At 45.5% G+C, this 22,322-nt stretch overlaps 1 protein-coding gene across 1 annotated transcript in view; it reads left to right on the top strand.

Moving 5' to 3' along the window:
* Pcsk2 (proprotein convertase subtilisin/kexin type 2) overlaps positions 1-22,322 on the top strand; it is a 230,393-nt gene that overhangs the window by 136,685 nt on the left and 71,386 nt on the right. The window contains exon 5 of the mRNA XM_005380904.1: positions 5,555-5,592. Within this exon, the coding sequence (XP_005380961.1) occupies positions 5,555-5,592 (38 nt within the window). The remainder of the gene's footprint in view (positions 1-5,554; positions 5,593-22,322) is intronic.

Raw genomic sequence — 22,322 nt, forward strand, 5'->3', positions numbered from 1 at the left:
CAGCTGCTCCTGTGGTTTGGAGTCCTGTGTCTGTACTTCTCCCAGGGCCAGGACAGAGTCACATATTGGCCTCTCTATGTTTCTGGGGTCTGGAGAGCACTCTGCCTTCCAGCTCTGCTGGTCATGGCCTTCAGAGACTCTCTACCATAACCACATCCCTGTGGTTGTCTGCATGGGCCTTGAGGCTCTCCAACAACCAATTCCAACAATTATAAAGGCATCCTTTCTAATCTAGGTAAGGGCATCTCTGCTTCTGCACCCTGCAGAGTTAGCACTACATAGATGCCACCACGGTGGCATACAGCTGCCAAACCTTCTGGGGAGAGCCTGAGCCAAACTTGGCCTGTTTGAGCCACATCTTGGCAGCCAAGGAGCAGGGTCCCCAAATGCTTCAGGCAGAAACTTGAGGCTGCCCTGAGCAGTGAACCTTGAGATCACACAGGTGCCTGAGCCCCTCTTTTGAAGTCGTTCTGACTTCAAGGCCTGGGCCCTCTGTGCCCATGCTGGGTAGGGCAGCCAGGAAGATCTCAGAAACAGCTCCAAGCTCATCCATCTCAGGTCCTGATGGATGTTGTCACGCGTCTTTGCATCCACACCCGTTTCCCTGTTGAGCACCCACTTGGCCACACCCCTGATATCCTCTCCTGAACACACGTTCTCATTCCTCACAACTGGGCCGGGCTGAGGCCTCTCCAGTTCCACAAGTTCTATTTCCCTTTGAATCATAAATTCCACATTTTACTATACACAGTCAGGAGAACCTGGGCTACACCCTTGACACTTTGGTTGGAGAGTTCTGCCACACATCCTAGCTCATCACACTCAAGTTCTGCCTTCTATAAACCACTAGGACAAGGATTTAGTTCAGCCAGGCCTTTGCCCTTGTGTAGCAAGAACACCATTCCTCCAGTTCCCAGTACCTGATTCCTCATTTCTGTCTGAGACTCGCCAGAATTGCCTTTATTATCCATTTTCTAACATTCTCATTACAGCACCTAGAGAGTATAAAAAGATCTGGGATCTCTGTGTAGTTCCTTCCCTCTGGATCCTCACCAGCCTCACTTTTCCTGTTCCCTTTACGGCAAAGTTGGTTGTGTGTAACTTTCACCTTCAAACTCTTCCAGTCTCCGCCCATCACCTACCTCCAAAGCTGCTTCCATATTTGTGGGTATTGTGTGCTGTAACAGCAACATCACACCTCCTGGTACCAATTTCTGTCTCAGTCCATTCCTGTCACTATAACAAAATGCCTTAGACTGGGTAATTTATAAAGGACCTAAATTTATTTCTACAGTTCTAGAAGCTGGAAAATATAAGATTAAGGTGCCAGCTGGCTTGGTGTCCAGTGGAGGCCTTGTTCTTTAGAGACAACACCTCCTTGTTGTGTCCTCACATGGCTGAAAGACACAAAGGCAAAAAGGATGAAGGCACTTCCTTTGGCCTTTTTTATAGGAGCATTAATTACACCCCTGAGCACCCCCTCAAGACCTGCTCATCTAATGGTCCTGCCTCAATACTATTACACTGAGAATTAAGTTTCAAAATGAATTATGGATGGACACAACCTTTGAACCAAAGCAGTATCTTTCACAAGATCCTTCCGTGTATCTAGTGAACACCCTAACATATCCAACCTGCGAGCAGGTGACTGTCCTACTAGAAACTTCTTTATACTGGCACATGTCCTGGCTTGTCTGACTTGTACTTTGTTTATTTCCACCAAGATAGCCACTCTCTGGGAAAACCTTGATTGAGAAAGGAGAAAGAAGTTAAGTCTGGGTGTGTTGGTCAAGGAAGACACAGAAGAAGCAATTCAACAAAAACACATGAAATAATGAGTGCAGTTTATTACACACAGATCCAGAGAAAAGAGACTAACATGGCTCATAGCACCAGATAGAAGGGGACCATTAGCAACATGCATATTCAGCTGGTATATGGGAAGCAAGGGACCCATAGGCCAGGGCCTTTATTCAGGTGTAGAGCAGCACCTAGATGATATCCCACAGGGAGCTTCAGTGGATGGGTTTAGAAGCAAAGAGCTTGAGTTCCACAAAGTCACATGGTGACTAGCAGTGGTCACTGCAGCTTATTTGCTCAATCCTCCCATGGAGGGTATAGCAGCCAGTGGGGTAGGTCAAGTAGATCTCATCCAGCCATCCCATAGGAAGAGGCCACCAGGAGGCAGCTGTATATGGCAGATATCTGGACTGACCAAGCTGAAGAGCTGGAAGGAGACAGAGTTGGAAATTTCAGCAAAAATGACAAAGCTTTGCTCTGGTAGGAGAAAGTTAAATGTATACTCAAAACAGATCCGTTGATAAAATGTTATGAATTCACTGCATTGTGTATGGGCTTCTTACACAGCCATCCACTTTCCCCCAAAGCGAGCATCCAAAGGGGCCAGGTGGAAGACGACTGACCTTTCCTTGCCTAGGCCTGCAAATCATGCAGTGGTGTCCTCTACTTCTACTGACTGACACAATTACAAACCTGCCAAGGTGGAAGAGGAGGCAATGGACCCAGCTGTCTAGGAGAAGTATGGCCATCTCACCCTGTAGAAGACATGGGACGGGCAATTCAGGGCAGCCATCTTTGGACATACAATATGTGCATCAGGCCCATTCATCAAGACATAATTCAGTAGGGTGGAAGCGGACTCAAGTTGCCAATTTTCTTGAAGCAGTAGAAGGAACTGAGCTGGGGCCTACTCCTGAACTGTCACACACCTTAACTGCTGACAATCTAAGTAGAAACACACACAAGAGCTCCTTGTTCATTCTTTGATAGCTTGCCAAACTATCAGAGCTTCCTGAGAATTTGGACTAGTGTAGATTAGACTTTTGAAAAGATTCAAATTGATAGCAGGATATTGATGGTTTATAAGCAAAAATATAACCCAGCATTTGTCATTTTTGTGCCACATTCCTTATGACAAGGCCCTTGTCATGAGTCAGGTGAGCCGAGCCATGGTACTGCAGTGTGATCACAGATAACTGCACCACAAGGGGTTAGTCTAACCTATGTGGCTTTCTATCATCTGCAGTATGCCAAGCATTCTGCAGTATGCCAAGCATTGTTGAAAAATTAATAAAAGCACAGGAAATGAGAGTACAATACTAATATAAGAATTAAAAAATAAAGAAGCTGATTAAGACATGAGTTCAGTAGATTCTACCTTAAAAGAAATCAAATACACCAAAATATTAAAATGTTATTATTTTCATTCTTCGTTATTATTTTTCTGAATCATATCTAGCATCTTTCACAGTTCTAAATATATTTTCTCAGGCCAAAGTCACTATTCGTTGTAACTTAACACTTGGTCTTCCCTTTAACCTAATTAAAGAACCTTTATTCTAATTAAGCTAAATTTATCTTGTTTTAAGACTAATTTTCTTCTGGCCCTAAATTATCTCCTTGCTCCAATATTCTCTTTCCACAGAAAAGAGACTAGTGATTCTCAGAACATTTTTCTCTTAAATTCCACCCTCAGAACAGGAAGTCATGTTTTAAAAATTGACTTCCTGTTAGAAAATGCCTATGTGTAAGTCTTTTTTAAGCTTACCTATATGTTAGAAAAAATGCCCCAACAAAATTAATCACTTTTAACAAATATATAATTCAATTTCAACACATTCTAAAACCAAGTAGATTCTTAAAGCTGTTTTTGTTCCTACATTATCTCATTACTCTACCAGGGTGGGGATGGGAGCACCAACAATGATAAGAGATATAACACGTGAAGGTTTTCCCACAAGCGAAGCACTCAGTGAATTCTCTCTGATTCTGAAAACTGCTGTCCCTGGTGAAAAATGGTCCCGCTTCAAAGCTGAGGAAACCAAGCCTCAGAGTGCCTGTGTTACATGACCAAAACCACACCAGTGTTGACAGTGTCCAGTCCCTGAATGGACCTGGATGAGTTGTTCCACCCACATCCTAAACTGGCCATCTTTGAATTAGAGTCCAAAACAAGAATTGACAACTTTAAAAAACATGAGTTGTTTTTTTAGTGGTACTAAGGACTGAACCCAAGGCCTTCACACTGAGCCACATTACAGCCCTTTCACCTTTTTAAATTTTTTTTATTCTTGAGACTGAGTCTCGCTAAAATACTAAATTTTCTAGGCTGGGCTTGAACTTGTAATCCTGCTGCCTCAGCTTCCCAAGCTGCTGGGATTACAGGCATGCACCACCTGTCAGACTTAAAAACATTAGTCTTTAAAGCTTCTGACCCCTTATCTTCTTCAGGGCTGGGTAGGGGAATGGAAGGAGCAGGTGACCCAGCTGTGGGTGGGAAATGGCTCTCAGATACCGTCATTCTGCTGCTCTCGCTCCAGAACATATTTATATACCAAGAAAGAAACAAAAGAAATTTTCTTCTTCTTAATAATCCCTCCTAAGAGAGGTTCCTTTTTCCAGGGCAAAGCTATAATAGCGGCACAGCCCTAGAGTATACAGCGAAAACACCGGTTATGGGAGGCACTTAATGATACTTCCAGAGCATAAGTATTGTGTCGCAGTACAGTTATTAAGTGCAGCAGCTGCTGGGCTCAGCACATGCATGCATTAGTTTCTTTAACCCCTGCCCTCGTCTCACCTCCAGTAGTTTGAGAAAGAAGCAAGCACTGAGAAGCCAAGCAACCTGCCTGAGGTCCTGCTGCTAGTTATCAGGATAGCTGGGAGTTAAACACTGGTCTCTGACTCCAAATATCTGCTCATAACCATTGCTATGCTAGGCAGCATCAGGGACCTTCACTGCCCCTCCATCTCTCTAAGGGCAGGATGCCCATCTGTGACTGCTGGGAAGATTACACGGTTCTGCAGACCCAGATGAGAGACTTCTAGTGGCCCTTGATGTTCTACAGTGACACCTGATAGGACCCCACAGTGCTCCAGGCCATAATTCTACCCTGGGAATAACCCCCCTGGGCAGTGGGACTGACCCATATTTGAAAGAAAACCCCTGGAGTCCTGCAGAGAGACGCTAAGTCTCAGCTCTCTGGAAAGCCACATTCTGAAGAAAAGTGCATCATACACCGGACTCCTCGCTGGAAACCATTTGCCCTTTGCTAATGGCTCTCCTCGCCCCGCTGCGTCCCTGTTCTTATTTCCGTGCCAGAGCATGCTTGCCTAATGCATTGATGCCCAGCCCTGTTGAGTAATCATCACTCTTCCTCCCCAAGGCCGGCTTCGTTTCCGAAGAAATGCCAGCTGGTGCTTTAGAAATGTCAGCATTTTTACAAATCTCTTTTAGATCACTGCCTTGGTGAGCCGTCCATCTCACAGTCACTAAGCCCCCTTGCGCTGACATTTATGTCAGTGTCATCCTAGGGCCTGAGCTCTAATTGGCTTGGTTCCTCTCAAGTGTGTGGGGGCAGCCGTCTCTGCACCCAGCTGTAGTCCACCCATCCCCAGGAAAGCAATATCTGCTCCCTACTCCTGAGACAAGTCTCCAGGCACCAGCCCCAAACAGAGGCTTCCTGGACCAACTTCCCTGAGGATGCAGTGGCAGGTATTAACCCGTGGTTCCTGTGTTGTGGTCTTTTCACAGGGATTGACTATCTCCACCCGGACCTGGCCTCCAGCTATGTAAGTAGGAGCGGGCTTTGGTGGGGGGGGGGCAAATGCTTTTCAGTGTTCTGGTGCCCAGGTTATTAAGAATATACTTGAGTACACACACATGCAACCACAGGAACAAACACGTTCATGCACGCACAGAACACATGCACATGTGCACTCTCAGACACAAGTATGTGCACACAGAAGTCTGCATGCAAATTCAGGCATGCACACGTGCACACTGGCACACATGCACAGGAGCACACACACACACACACATACGCACACACAGAGCCTGTTTTGTTAGAGTCACAATTCAGGCCAAAGTCAAAGATCAAGGCTGTGGTTTCATGAGAAGAAGCCAAAGACACTGGAAGTCTGAAAGAACAGAGTGCCAAGAAAATCAGTGCGGAGAGGGACAGAGAAGACAGCTGGCAGGTCCGGGTCAACTCCAGCTGTACTGACGGGGGAAACGAGCTGTGCGGATTCCAGCTGGACGAAACTAAATCCAAAAGCCAAATATTGTATCAACTCACCATGCAAGCATCACTATATGAGAGTTAAGAACTTTACTTTTTTCTGGTTTTGTTGGTTGTGACCACTTCACCTTGACCACACACCTTCTGCATCCTTTGTCCCGAAGGTGTGTGTATCTATGCTGTTGAAAGTGGAGTTTCCGTGTGTTCCCTCACTGGGCTTCAGGAAACAGAGTGGTGATGGTTTTGTGCTTACTGTGTGTCTTATAAATCTGCAAGCCTGAATATTGAGCTGAGAATCATTTTAGTGTTAAAAAAAAAACATGAAATGAATCATTTTCCCAGTTCAATCACTACAGCCCCCAAGAGAAATGACAGCCATTGAACCCTATCTATGTTCCAGGCATAACAATCTGATCTCAGAAAGAAGACAGTAACACCCTGCTTTGGAGTTGCACAGCTGGCCCCACTAGCCTCTTTCTTCTCCCTGGTCCCTGTGACTGCCTGTCCCCTTGGTTGTCTACCCCACTGCCCACATGTGTAGAGCTGTCAGCTTGCTTGGCTGTCCATGCCTCCTGCTGCTCATGGCCCCTCTAGTGCTCTCCCTTGTTCTGCAGCCTCCCCAATCAGAGGGTAGGGCTCTGAGATGTCTGTGGAGGGGAGGTTGAGAAGTGAATGTGTTGCACTTTCTGTAAGGCTCTACTGTCCCACAGAGGCAGGGAAGGGACACAGAGCTGCAGAGCAGACAGGCTATCCTGGGAGGGAGGGCCGCTCTGCGTGCACAGAGCACTGGTGCTTCCCGAGGTTGCCACAAACCCTGGACCTGGCACCTCCTGAAGCAGCCACACAAGGGTCTGCTGCTTCCTGAATGAGTGCTGTTCCAAGGTGGAGTGGCTTCCCTCCTGCGCCTACAGTCCAGTCTCGGAGGGCCGAGGACACTGTGAGTGACCTCCATGCTTGCCTGGGGGTTCCTGGTCATCTGCTCCTGATGCCAGTTGTCAGAATAAAAAGAGATCCTAGCCAGACACAGTGCATGTGCCTGCAACCCCAGAACTCTGGGAGCCTGAGGCAAGGGATCACAAATTGGAGCCCAGCATAGGCAATTTACCAATTTAGGGAGAGACCCTGCCTCATAAATAAAAAATAAAAAAGGCTGGTAAAGTAGCTCAGCACAAAGGCCCTGGGTTCAATCCCCAGTCCTGCAAATTTGAGAGGCAGCAGGGTGGGGCAGGCTAATTCACCTAGAAGAAAATCTTCCAGGTGCTGCAGGTGCATCACTAGTGACAGTGAGATCCACTGGACAAAACCCTCTCCTGACACTGGGAATTGAGGTGGCCTCACAGCTGGCTCCGCGCAAAGCCACAATGTCAGAAGCACACCAGGATGGGCTCTGAGCATTCAGCTCTTCTTCCTTTATTTCTTTTCCAAAAACATTTTCCCTAATTAAAAAACAAGTACATGCTCTCAGTGGAAATTTTGGAAAAGCATAAAGGGAAATAAAAACTAGCCATAATACTACCATTCTTAGTATTCTGGACTTCTACTTCTCGGTGTATATTTTTAATGAAATTTGACTCATTGCATGTAGTGTTCACTTATCTGCTTGATATGTCAGGAATGTTTTTATACTATTAAATATTCTCCCAAGCATGATTTTAAAGGCTCTATAGCATTACCTCATGCCATAATTTATTTAAACAGTCCAATCCCCAATTTCTGGATACTTGGGTGTTTCCAGTGGCGCTTGCCCTGCTGGGGGCCGGAGGAAGGCTATGACATTGGTATGGGGTCCCCATGAACTGCTCAGCAGAGCTGAGAGAACTGGAAAAGTACATTTTTAAATGTTTTAAATTCTCCTGTAGGGGCTGAGAACTTAGCTCAGTGGTAGCATGCTTGTCTAGCAAGCTGGAAGCCCTAGGTTCGTCTTCAGCACCAAAAAATAAAAACCTAAAAAATAAATTCTTCTGTGGAATGGAGCATTCCATGGGTTCAGTAACCTCTTCCAAGAAAATTCCCTCCAATGGGTGGCAGCTGCAGACAGGGATTCCAGTTCAGCCAGAGGCAGACCCATCTAGTAATGAAGTCAGCAGGCCAGCGGAAGTAATGAGTTCTGCATATCGGAAAATGTTTGAGAGGAGGCTTGCACCCCTGAGTGGAGGTATTGGTGAAGAGACAATGTCAACAATAACCTTAACCCAGATGACATCTAGTAACTCCATAGAAAATGGGACTGCTGTACAAAAATATGCATCTTAATGACTTCCATCCAGAGCAAGATGTGAGCCTTCGACCTGTATCACAATCCTGGAGCCTTCCAAAAGATGCACACTCATTTACACATAGCTGCAGAGATAAAAAACAAATCACCCTCCTGTCTCATTCTTTGGGCCTCAGTGGGAGCCCGGATTCACTGGCTTTCACCAGACACAGTGTCTCCCTCACCCAACTTTATCTTCTTTACTTTTAATTAGAAATTTGACCCTATCTTTAACAGAATGAGAACAGCAAGGAGAGTAGGCCAGAGCAATGAAGCCAGGAGAGAATGCCAGGCTGGGAAATGGTGGGAGCAAAGGACCCATGGGTAGTGTCACACCTGCTTAAGTGATGTAATCACTTGACCATGGGGAGTCACAGAGGGCCCTTCCAGGGAAATGTACCCTGCGGAGGTCCTCAGCAGCAGACCCTGGGTCAAGGAGTTTATTTGGGAAGTGGACCCAGGAAGCAGGGCTAGAGAGGGGAAAGGAACCAGAGAAGGGGAGACAGGCAATAAGTAACATATGGGCAAGCGTGTTACCACTGCAGACAGCTGGAACTGCACACCCCTCGGGAGATCTGGGCCATGGTGTAGAATGCGCATGTCTGGCGTGATGTGCCTGGGAGGCTAGGGAATCTGTACTTCAACTCCATCGGACCCTGGGGGAGCCCTGGTCCCAGGGGATGCTCACAGACAGCCCTTCTTCCTCCACCCTCACTCAGGGACAGCCCTGGTCAAAGCCATGGGCACAGGGAGTTAGAGCTCACTGAGGAAGGGAGGGCATCAGGGATGTGAGGTGTGTAGCAACATCTGCCCTGGACAGGATGCCTCGGGAATCTCTTGAAGGATTAAATATGCAGAAGCTTTCTGTGTTGGTGAGAAAAGAAAAGAAAGACTCCTTCTCAATGAAAAATTAAGATTCCACCCAAGGTTCTTCAGAAAAATTTCTTCATAATCAAACCAGGCAAAATATTCCCCAAAACAGAATTATTTTCAAAGCTTGGTAACTTTGTATGCTAAAAGAGAGGGATCAGAGTGTGCCTGTAGATCAGTGTTCTTTCCTTTAAACTGAGAATTAAAATGCTTTGCAAAGTGTAAATCAATATATAAATGTACGTCATTAGTGTTAACATAACTCAACAAATCTGAGTTAAACCTGTTAAGCATTAAGAGCAAAGGATAATAACCACCTGTATTATTATTATTCTATTGTTCTACGACTAAATTTAACCTGAGGGACTCAGTCCCACTAGTAAATGCTCACCATTCCAAATAATTAAAATTTTCCCTTTTCCACCTCCATAATAGCATGAAATGAGTGTTAATCAACAAACTATTTTAGACCAAGTCAAAATCAGATCCTCCTTCACTCATCTTCCCTTTACAAACATACTGGATAATCCTGCATTTCAGGACACTGCTCTGTTAGACCGGCAGCATCCATGGCCTGGAGGGAAGAGGGGGCTACAGATACGTGATAAGATTCACACACATACAGTGCCACACAGGTTGGGAAGGACACGGGTGTGGGACACGTCTGCAGGTGAAGCAGGGCAGTGGGGAAGGTGCATCTCCTTGCTGCATGACTCCAAGGCCAGTGCTGACTGCAGGGTGGCTCATGGCCAAGCGTGGGGTCCCTGGGCAGAGCCTGTGGAATGGAGGGCTCGTCTTCAAGTGCTCAGGGGTGTGACTATGCCTTCTCCAGCTCTCTCCAAGGGCTTCCTTTGCTAAGTCCACAGAGGTGAAGGAATGGCTGTTGGGCCTGTGAAACCCAAGGGGACCTTCTTCTCAGCGTCCGGGTGTTTCCCAAGGTGGGCTGCAAGATCAGGACTTGAAAACAGATGCAGTCAGCTCTCTCACACCCATGTGTTTGGACTGAACGTGCACAGAGATCTCTTTCTTTTTTTATTTTAAAGATAAAAGAACCAAAACCTACTAACAAACCCATAGACATAAATAAAGCAACGTAAAAACAACAGAAGCAATACAAAATTTCAGACAAGGTGATAGGAAATTAACAATGATTGTTGTATTACATATTGGTATCTTCAAATTGGTTACTCAGATAAACAAATATAGGCATGTAAGATTGATCAAACAATTAAACATTGACTGTTCCTTTCAATAATACAATAGAAATTAGTACAGTTAGCTATCTTGTAGATGGATAGATAGATAGACAGATAGATAGATAGGTATTCATATTTTTTCCTTTCTTTTCTCTTTTCCATCATCCAGTTGTTCTTTCCTTCTGAGCAATTTCTTTCCCTTTCACAGTATCTATTGCACCTTTCAGATTTTATTTACTCTTTCAGGTTCTTACACTAGGGACACAATACAATGTTTACACATGTGAGTCAGATTTATTTCACTTATGAGCATGTTCTCTAGATGCATCCATTTACCTATAAAAGTCTCAAGTTTATCTTTCTTTATAGCTGAGTAATATTCCGGTGATCTCTTTCTTGTCATTCTTCCCTATCCAACACAGTATAACAGCTGTTTACGTGGCATTTGCATTATATGAGGTATTATACGTCACCTAGAGATGCTGTGAAGTACACAGGGGATATGCATAGGCCATAGGCAAGTTCTACTTTGGTTACATAAGGGGAAGGCACTTCCGTGGATTTCAGCATAGAGGAGCCCTGGCACCAATCCTTCATGGATACTGAGGCACAACTGCACTTCATCTGGATTTGGATGGAGACCCCACCAGAAAGGGAGAGAGGAAGTGGTGTTTAACAGGAAGGGCAGTCACAGAAGGAGTTGTTATTATGTAAATTGCCACTGAGGGCAACGGGAGCTTAATTTCCCTGAGGAGCTCCAGGAAGCTGTGTGGACATAGCTTGGCTCAGAGTCACACACCAACTCCTGCCAAGCACTGGGTTGGGGCTGCTTCCCAGGATATTGTACATGCCTTACAAACGTACATACATGGAAAAGCACAATATCCAATCATGTGGAAGTGACAGTATCCCCGTGTGCTCTCCGTGCCTCTGCCAGCACCGTTAGAACCACAGGCCCTGGCTAGCCTACTGGCCTAGGAGAAGGAGGAGCGCTACATGGAAAAGAGCTGGTCTGACTGCCACTGCAGGGAGCCTGAGTCACCCAGACCATGGTTAAAAGCAGGGCTGCCCAGCTGAGCCCACCAATACCAGCCAAACCCTGGGAAACCCACAGAAGCAGGCAAATCCAGCCAGAATCAGCAGAAGTGCACAGCCTAGGCCACTAATGCAAGGTGCCTGTCGGTAGACACTACTGACACGGTCCAGTTTTTGTGTAGCATGTGTTACCTTTGCCCAAGCAAGATGCTCGCTTGGTCCTCCGGTAGTACTTGATGTCCATCCCAGCTTAAGGAGAATCCACAGACACTGCTCTACTTACAGTGGGGTTCTGTCCCAATAAACCCAACCAAGTTGAAAGCATAAGTCAACAATACATTTAATACACTTAACCCACAGGACACCCCACCTGCCTTAAATGTGCTCAGAACATGACATTAGCCTGTAGTTGGTCACAATCATCTAACTCAAAAGTTTAAAAAAAAAAAAAAAAGAGAGAGAGAGAAAAGAAAGAAAAAAATGTTGAATATCTAGTGTCATTCACTGAGTTCCTATACACAGAGATTGTGGTAACAATACTGCGGTGGATGTTGGATGTCCCCTCGTGGTCATGTGGCTGAAGGGGATCTGCAGCTGGCTGCCATTGCTTAGCATTACAAGAGGGGATTTTGCACCACATATTGCTATCCCAGGAAAAATGATCAAAATTTGACATTTGAAGCAGGGCTTCCATTAAGTGTATATGGGTTCAGGGCCGCCATGGAGTCTAATGCATAATTTGAACCATTGTAAATCAGAGAATGTCTGTATAGATCTCCAGCCCTGCCCTAGACCTCCTGAGTCCAGATCTTTAAGGTTAGAGGCCTCATCATGTATGTTTCCTTAAAGCTTTTCAAGATTCTGGTGATTAGCATGGTCATTTTTGGGGACACCTCACTCCTATATTCAATGAATCATTCATTCATTCATACTGCTATTCACATAGTATGTATGACCACATCACAGTTACATGATAGACTCTTTATAGGATAGTGTTACTTTGCACACATTTTGTATCCCCATTTATACTCAGGGGTGCTAAGCAGGCCTCTAATAAATATTTATTAAATTGCATGGAATAGTAATTCATCAATACTATAACAAATAAAACCAGATGCTAAATCTAGTCATTTCCGACCCTCTATCAACGATGACTAGAAACTCTGGCACATAGATCCTCCACTTCCCAGCTCTCAACCAACTCCTAGGTGGGTGGCACCATTGGATCTCCACAGTGAATGACACTGAGGAAATAATAGAGGACCCCTGACCCTCCCTCAGCCCCTATAGCTACAGGTCTGGAGAGAATGGGATTCTCAAGGTAGTAGTCCGGCAAGCTACTTCCTCTGTAAAATCTAGAACCCCTCAGGATGATGAGAATATAATAGGTTCCCAGATGGGAAAGGACAAATTAGGCTCTTTGGTTCTGTTCAAATTTCAGAACATCACTGATGCCCCAGGGTTGGTATTTCACCAACAGAAGTCCCTGTAAGGGCAAGCACCTGCCCCGAGGGACCTACACTTTTCCATTCTTCTGATGGTCCTGATGGTGATCTCTCTGGGGAGGGACCCAGGGAGCCAGAGATGCTGACAGCGCTGCACTAATGGAATGGCCCTGGAGCTTAGCACATCAGGTAGCAGGTAGCAGGTGGTAGGTGGCAGGTGACCGCTGTGATGAAAGGGTGACTGTTGGAGATGGGCACAGCTCTCAGGCCAGGATGACTCAGACACCATCAAGAATTGATCACACACATTGCTCCAGGCTTTTAGGCCCATGAATATTTAAATAAGCACATTAATACTGCATAAGAAATTGGGGCTTAAATAACCTGTGTGTCTTACTGAAAAGCGAGCTTGGCTTTTGCTCAAAGCCCTTGCAAATCCTGACTGGATCATAAGGCACTTTATCACCAGGGGGCCAGACTGAATCCTGCAATGAGAATGTTTTTCGCAATAATTTTGATTAATAGACTACGAGTCAGATGACTATCATCTGACCTAAGCCACTATTGGAGAAAACTGTTTGTTTTACAGGAACATCCTTTGGCATAAAATTAGGGAAAAATAAAAAGTATTTAATGAAATGAAACTCCTTGTTTGGTCCTAAAGTACAGCTATGAACAAAAGCAAAAGAAAAAAATCAAAGCTCAACCATTTTCTAAATTGCTTGGTTAACTCAGCTTTGTTCTGCTGAACACAGTCAGCCCTTAGAAGGCCATACTGACCTCCTACTATGTGCAAAATGCTGTCCTTGTGGCCATGATTAACAAGTGAAAACCCCAGGCCCTGGCTTCAGGGAGTTTACTTGCAGGTGTATAATTAGGTTACAAACTCTCAAAACTATCTTGGAAATAAAACAACACCCACTTGAGAACACAGCAGACCGAACAAGGAAATCAGCTCCAAAGTTAAAGAAGGAAAGAAACTTAGAAGACATTTAAAGACTGGAGATGAACTTGTTTTCTCAGGTGGGAATAGCATAAGAATGTATTGCTCAATATGATACTGGATGGATGGGCGATTGGATTTTCATCTACAGAGTTGCTTCCACCAAGAAGCCAGGACTAAAAGTAACCCACAGAAATAATTTCCTTACCCCAAATTCCCTAATTAACAGTGACTTAAAAACCAGGATAATGTCTTTCAATTCTTTCACTCATGAGAGAATCAAATGGAGATCTCACTCCCCAAGGAAATTATTAATAGAGACTTTTTCTATAAAAAAATAACTAAATTATGCTTGGATAGCTGGGTAGGTGGATAGGTGGATGCATGCATGGATGGATGGATGGATGGATGGATGGATGAATGGATGTTAATAAAATTACCAGGATTTTATTCCATTAGTGATTAAACACATGTGTTCAGAAAAAGCGTAGTAATATTTACACTACATGGTAAGCCATAGAAAATCATTCTTGCTACTGTAAAAATATTTAAAGATTGCTTTTCTCCACTGTCATTACTTCCTTCTTATTTTGACCACCAAGATATACTCATTGAATTCCCAAACTATAAAACATTTCATTGGCTTTTCTCTTGGCGTTTCTACTTCAGAGAACCCAAAATGGTTAGGTGACCACGGCTTGCTTGAGACAGACCTTTCACATAACTGATTTGCCAACTACTCCTTACCATAGCTGCAGTGAGAAATGCTGCATCTATCATGGTGGTATCCACTTTCATTTTTCTGAAATGTGGACTGGATTTGGATAGAATCATCTGATTCCAGTTTTCTGAAATGACAAGAAAGGCCCAAGCCTCAATTAAGAAAGCTCAAACCTGAGCTATAGAGTTATCTAACACATATATTTGTAGTTATATTGAACCATAAATTCTACAACTTTCATTTCAGAAAGATTCCATTCTCTCCTTCAAAACCTCTCTATAATTTTTCCTTGAAGGAAAGCCTTTGCGATAGGCAGAATTCTGAAGTACCCCCTAAGATTCTTTCCTGGTATGAACACTTTCTCATTGTCCTACCATGAGTATGGGTAGGACCTGTAAATATAACAGGACATTACTATCATGATTAGGTTGCATTATATGGCAAAACTAAAGGAATTTTTTCAAATGTCAGTAAGGTTCCTAATTGTTGAACTTAAACTAATCAAAGAGAAGATATTTCTGGATGGGCCTGAACTGATCAAGTGAGCCCTTTGAAAGAGGATCTGCAGACCAGAGAAGGAAGACATCAAAAAGATTTCAAGCAGTATAGACCCTCTGTTGGCCTGGAGGAGGTATTGCCACAATGTGAAGAGTACCACTGGAACATGATTTTCATTCCAGGAAATTTCATTTATTTTACCAATAAAGTACTTGTAAGGGAAATGATGGCCCTTCTTGGAGCTGAGGCTACCAGTCCTGTGGCTCACACCACTGAATTCTGCCAAAACCAGTGAACATGAAGAGGATTCCAGGTCTTAGGTGAAATCTTCAGCCCAGCTGAAAGCTTGGTTGCAGCCAGGTGCGGCCCTAGGCAAAAGACCCAGCTGACCATGTCCAGAAACTCTGAGATGATTGATTTGTGTTGTTTTAAAGCACTATGATTGTGGTAATTTGCTATGCAGCAGTAGAAAATTAATATTGTCTTCTAAGTTATAGTGGATATTTGAGTCTCAACCAAATGACTTGCTTTTTCTCTAAGTCCATAAAGTAGGCCACTCTTTAGTTTTTATATTTTTCAATATGTTTGCTTTTCTCTCAAAAATACATCAGCTTTCTACTTATTGCTACTGAGATGATTTTATAAGCAATAATTCTGTTATAACTAGAGGCTTGGAGAGATTCAGTGTGGGAGTTAAGAACTCCAGGGCTAACACCCCTGAAATCAAATCTACACCCATCTTCTTGCTGACTATGTGACCTGGGGCAAGTTAATCTTTCCATGCTTCAATTTTCTCATCTGTAAAATAATAACACTGAAGGTATTAGTCAGCTTTACATTGCTACAGAAAAATACTTGAGGCAACTAACTATATGAGAAGAAAAGGTTATTAGGCACGTGGTTTTGGAGGTTCAAATTCCAAGATCTTGTGGGCCCCACTGGCAAGCTTGATGGGTAGCAACGACAGAAACATGTCTTGGAGTGAGCAGTGACATCTTGAGCCAGGAAGGAGAGAGATGAAGAGATAGGATGGGTGAGGTTCCACAATCCCCTTCAAGGGCTGACCCAAGGGCTTCCCACTAGGCCTCATGTCCTAAAGGTTCCTCCACTTCCCCATAGCACCACCCTGGAGGCCATGCTTTTCACACACAGGCCTTTGGGGACAGCCAATATCCAAGACATTGAGCTGACTATACTGGCAACTATGCTCATTTTCTGAGCAATGTGCCCATGGCCTTGGAATGTCCTTGCCCTGGGACCCGCTTCATGAGCACTTGCTGTACAACAGCTTACCCAAGACTGTGTGGCTGGGATCAAAGAAAGATCATAAGACTGAGGTGATCAGAACCCAGGGTCCATGCCCGAGTTCCTCTTGCCTTAAGGACTCGTCCTGAATTCACAGAGAATGAAACTAAATTGCCAATTAGCATGGTATTCTATATTTTCATGTTTTCCTTCCACTCTGCTGCTACTGTAAAGCATGCAGAAACTTTATGAGAGTAGGCTTTCTTTGTCTCACTCTCAGCCAAGGCTGCGTATTGCAGAGGGCAAAATACTTAGCCCATTTCTTGTTTGAAAAATTATACTTTAGTCCTGACTTTCACCTTATAAATATATTATGGCTAGACATAAGCACATAGATGGACAGAAGGCATAGCACTTATGTTTATTCATTGTTACAAAGTCCAGTTTCTGTATACGTACATATTTGTGTGTCCACACACACATCAGAAAAGGGGGAGTTTTGGTGAAAGAGATTGGATTGCTTACTATTACTGACTACCTAGGTTAGATACCCTGGAAACAGATGACATGAAGACTCCTGGGAATGTGGTTCAGCTGGGTGAGGGCTCTCAGGAGAAGGCAAGGCAGGGGCGCAGGACAGAACATAATATGGTCTCAGCTGGAGTTCAGCCTGGACCTCATCCCACAGGGAACTCCGGAGCCTGAGTCACATCACACAGCAGGTTTCTTCCTGGGATGAGAACCAGCACTTTGTGCTCCTGTGTCCATCTGTCACTGACTTGAACAGTCCCCGCAGAAGTGCCCACATGTAACTTCCTAGGCTTAGTGACTCATCTGTCCAAGGGCAATTTGCAAGGCAAGGAGAGAGCTGGGAGTTTCTAGCAGCCATGACTCCCAGAGCTGGGGTTCAGGGATTCTGGCCCAATTAAGGAGACTTGGCCAGGCACCAACATCATACACTGCATGGTACAGCACCTCCATGATGCTCTTGACCCAGGAAAGGCCTGTGCCTTAGTAGTCTCCAAATCCTCAGTGCATTGCACAGGACTTCGAACATAACAGTGAACCATCCCTACTGGTTTGTCAAATAAATGAAGGAAGTCAAGAGAGAGTTAACACCAAGGAGAAAGGATCCATCTAAACCAAAGTAGGGAAGGAAGACAGGGTGACAGAAGGGCCATGCCATCAGCAGAATAAAGCCCCCACCCCAAGATGTCTATGGTCCAATCCTTGCAACCTGTGTCTGTGTTACGTGACATGGTATATATAAAGACATTTGGCCAGTGGACCTAAGATTGATTCAAGATGGGGAGATTCTCTGGATAGCCAAGTGCAATCCTATGTTCTTTATAAGTGTGAGAAGTGAGCTTGATTGTGTCAACTTGATTGGCTTGGGAGCCACCCAGTAGATTAGAAATGCACATTTCTGTGTATGTGTGGATGGTCATGGGAATGGTGCCTTGGACACTGTATCTGGTCCCTGGCCCCTTCTTCTCTTGCACTGTTCCCCTGCACTACTTGCTGATCACTGTGAGCCACGCAGCTTTGTTCCAGCAGACCCTTCTGCTGTGATGTTCCTGCCTTGGAACTGGCTTAACCATAGACTGAATCCCCTGAAACCATGAGATAATTTAAACCTCTCCTCCTTTAAGTTGTAAATACCGGGCATTGTGTCCCAGCAACTGGGAAGCTGACTAACACAAGTGAAAGGGGAAAGCAGACCAGGTCAGAAAGAGGCATGAAGGCAGAAGAAGGGAAGAAGAGATCCAGACTACGAAGACTCAACCCATTTACCAGCTCTGAAGATGGAAAAAAGGGGACACAAGCCAATGCATGCAGGTGACCTTTGGAAACTGGGAATGGTCCTAGGTGACAGCCTCCAAGGAGACAGACTCAGTCCCACAAGGAACTGGTTAGCAAGGAGGCAGTTTTTCCTCCTAGAACCATTGTAAGAAAGCACAGCTTTGCTGGCACCTGGGCTCTAGCCAGTGAGATCATAGCACAACCTCCAACCTACAAAACTGCATGATTATAAACTTATGTTGCATTGCTTCACCCCGTTTTAGTTACAGAAAACAAACAGCAGCGACGGAAAACAAACACGGGCCATCTTCACTGAAGATGGTGTTTCCTTCCCTCCAGAGGAGAACTGAGCATTTAAGTCCCCTGAGAGGAAGAAGGGGGCTCATAATCTCTCAGTCACACTCCCAGCCCCACAGGCTCATTGGGGACCCAGTTCTGGAGGCAGTAGTCACCTGGATGATGGACCCATGTAGTCAAAATCCATCCCATAGGACTCCAGCCTCCTCTGACAGATGCTCGGAGCCCATGCCCCTCTGTTTCCCCATCTTGAGCAGCCTCAAGGCTCGTGCTGTCTCCACTGTAGGCCGACGTGGGTCATGAGCATGTGGCCAATGCTTTAATCTCCTTTCAATTTCCCAATAAGCTGGTTGAAACAAATGCCCTGCATGCACAGAATGGTGGATCTCACTGTGCCAAGGTCAAAGCTGTCGCAGCTCAAGGCACATTAGAGGGGTCCTAGCCCAGGACTCCATAGAGGAGAAAACTGAGCCCCTGAGTGGCAATGAATCATGAGAGGTCACACAGCAAGTCCTGCAGCTAGATGTCAGCATCCTCCAAGGCTGCAGGGATCCCCTTCTCCACTGAGGCACTGGATGTGTCCAAACCCTGACCCCAGTGGAGACCCCACCCTCAAGTCCCTCTGTAGGAACCCCAACTTCCTGACATTGGGGGCACACCTTTCACCTGCCAGGTTCCCCCACCCCTGTTCTGCCACCCACCACCCCACAGTTAGCTGCCACCACAGTGCACCATTTTCTCCACACACACACACACACACACACACACACACACTGTCGTCTGTGCTTCCACCTGCAGCTACCTGCTCTTGCCTTGGGCTACCAGAGTCTCTTGTCCCCTTACACACTCATGCATCTGGGAGTTCACATCCCCTCTGGATGGCCATGAGCCTCTAACCCACTGTGGAGCAGGCACAGATGGTAGCAGCCTGCCAGCACCCCCTGTAGGACCAGATGAGAACTACCCCTGTGGGTCTCATGTCCCGCCTTGGGTTGGCTTCTCCCTGCACTCTTTGGCCTCACAACTCTACTGGTTTCTGCTGGGATCACCTCCTTAGTAAAGCCTTTGCCACAAGCCTGAATCTTGAGCTGGCTCCTGAGGATCCAGACCTTACCTGGGAGCAAGCTGGAGCAAAGCAAAATTTTCCACCCTCCTGGCAAAGCCAAGGAGAATCTCTGACGTGGAAATAAGATTAGCTTCTCTGCCATGGTAACCCTGCTGGCTCCCAACCTCTGGGAAATTATTTTTCACAAAGAAAGAACCATTAATTACTAACCGATAATTAAAACAGGAAGCCTAGGGCCCGACTCTTGGCAGTGTCCCTTGACATCCTTGGCTGGTGTTATCCAAAGTCTGAGCTTTGGATATGGGGTGCACAGAACCCCCACAAGGAGCTGTCTGTGAGGCAGGAGAGTAAGATGCACGACAGTGTGTGGGAGACCTTTCCAGTACACCAGGAGAGAGCAGGCGTGCATTGCACATTTCCAGTATTGCCAATTCTTTAAAATAAGAAGTTTGGTGTAAGTCTAAGCTCTTCAGGGTGCATTGGTTCAAGGACGACCACCGAGTCTCTGCAAAACAAAATGCAGTTTGAGCTTTCTAGCCCTCAGTTTCCCCATCTGCTAGCAGGGGAGATGTCTACGCTAACATGACTGTCTTCAGAATCAGGGGTACAGAGTGGCTGTTTGTGTTGCTGATGCGAACATTGGGTCTTCGTTGATCTATCAAAAAGTATCAGTTGGATGTAAAAGCTCTGAAGCTCTTGTGGTAAGGGAGGTGGGCCACCCCATCCTCCCTTCGCCACCACACCCTGCAAATACCACGCACACCCTTCGCTTCTCTCTAACTTCTAAGATGCTCGGGAAGACTCCGTGAGGAAGCGCCAGCCCCTGAGTAGCTTCCTGTGTGAGGACCAAATTGGCAAGTCACACACGACACTTCAGCCAGTCACTCACCCACCGTCACAGTCCTCCCAGGCTGTGTTACAGCTTTCCTGGGAAGCTTTGCTCTGTTGCTTGCACGGAGTAGCTCACCAATCTTTCTCCCCTCACATGGAGAGTTTACTGTTGGTTAACGAAGCATGAGTTTGATCTACTTTCTGTCTCCCACCTCTTCCACCTTGGTTCTTTTTCTTTTATTTTGCAGCGCTAGGGATTGAACCCACAACTTTTGCACCAAGCTGCATCCCAAGCTTGTTTTTTATATTTTATTTTGAGACAGGTTCTCACTATACTGTTAAGTTGCCTAGGTTGGGCTCACAATTGCAATCCTCCTGCCTCAGCCTCCCACAGAGCAAGGATTACAGGCATGCATGGCAAGACCCAGCTCCATCCTTGGTTCTCAACAACAGGAAGAGCAGCACCCAGCATCATTTGAGTGCTGATCATGTGCCTGGATTTGTGCTTTACATGCCTTATCACACTGAGTCTGCACATTTGCTGAGGAAGTGGACACTTTCTATCTATCTTGCACAGACAGGAAACTGAAGATCAGAGAGGTTAGTGGTTTACCTTAGCTCACACAGCCAGCGATGATAAAATGGGACATTCATTGTACATCACAGTGACTTCATGCAAGCTGACCCCCTCTCCAGTCTCCCCATCTCAGCAAAGGGCCCAAATGTCCCAAACACTGGAGTCAGCCTCAGCTCCCCTCCTCCCTTGTCCCCTCAACCAGCCAATCAGCACTCCTCCCTCTCTGTCCTCCCAGCAGCATCCTGGACCCAGCCAACCTCACTTCCTTCCAAGCCCCTCAAGAGCTTCCTACGGCCACTCCGGGGCACCAGTGCCCTCTTCCCAAACCCACCAGAAAGCCCCTTACAGAGTGGTGGAGGTGTCATGGCACACAGCAGCCCCCTGCTCCACAGCACCATCCTTCTCCTCCCTTGACCCCTTTGCAGCCCCTGTCCCACCCCATGGCCTCTTTCACGGTTTCTGGCCACACTCTCCCCTCACACAGCTCCTCTCTCTGCCTCCCTTATGCACCTCCTTCTGTTCCGCGCATGGTAGAAATTACTCATTTGTACCTCAGTAAACACCAGACTTTCACCAGGAAAGAAAAGCCATTAGCAGCACCCCAAGATGCTCAGTTCAGGTAATGAATATTTGGGAGCTTGCTGCCTCCTGGGGAGAGCTGATCTCCCTCCTCGTGGCCACAAACCAAGCAAAAGACAAGCTCACTACACAGGACTGCCCTGTCTGTCCCAAGACAGAACTAAAGAAAGGGGTAGGAGTAATTGTCTAGTTGCTGTCAACTCATTCATTTGTGCTGTGTGCAATTAACAATAATTCGATGTCTCAGGGCACACATTTCAAGCTGGAAAATGAACCAGAGGTTTTTGTATACAGGATCACTAACTAACACATTCTGAAAACTAAAAAGAAAAAGCACATGTGGCCATATTCTTAGCTTAATCTCTATTCCAGTAGAAGGGAATTCCCAAAATATAAGGACTCTATTCACATGGTTCTCTAGAGGAACATGCCATTACAGCATAGTCACTATTAATATGGAACTTAGTGCTTCATAGTTACCAGTCCTTCCCAGGGAAAGCCAGCTTGCCTTAGAAACATTGCTTATAATTATGATCATGGATGCTATCGGCTCCTCACGGGGAACGCAGCAAATACCAATTTAAATGCAAATGAATTTTATCATTCCAAATTAGACTCATCCCATTGTGTTGAAATTAATATAGAAAATAATATTGAACACTAAATTGCAAGTAATTAATATTGACATAGTGAAAAATAGACACTGTCATTTCACTTCTTGGGGAGCAAGTCTTGCCCTGTGTGTGCTGTACGGATGATTAAAGGTGATTGGAACACAATACCCCCAGGCTGCCAGGGCTAATGGGTAAGATTAACAGGAAAGTAATATTAGAGGGACACATGGCAATGATACATCCCAGCACCCAGCCAGCTATTCTTTAAGTCTAAGGAATGCATGCTTAAACCTGTACTTCAGTGACT

Source organism: Chinchilla lanigera, unplaced genomic scaffold, assembly GCF_000276665.1.
Source record: "Chinchilla lanigera isolate Chin_1 unplaced genomic scaffold, ChiLan1.0 scaffold00014, whole genome shotgun sequence".
Classification (NCBI taxonomy): Eukaryota; Metazoa; Chordata; class Mammalia; order Rodentia; family Chinchillidae; genus Chinchilla; species Chinchilla lanigera.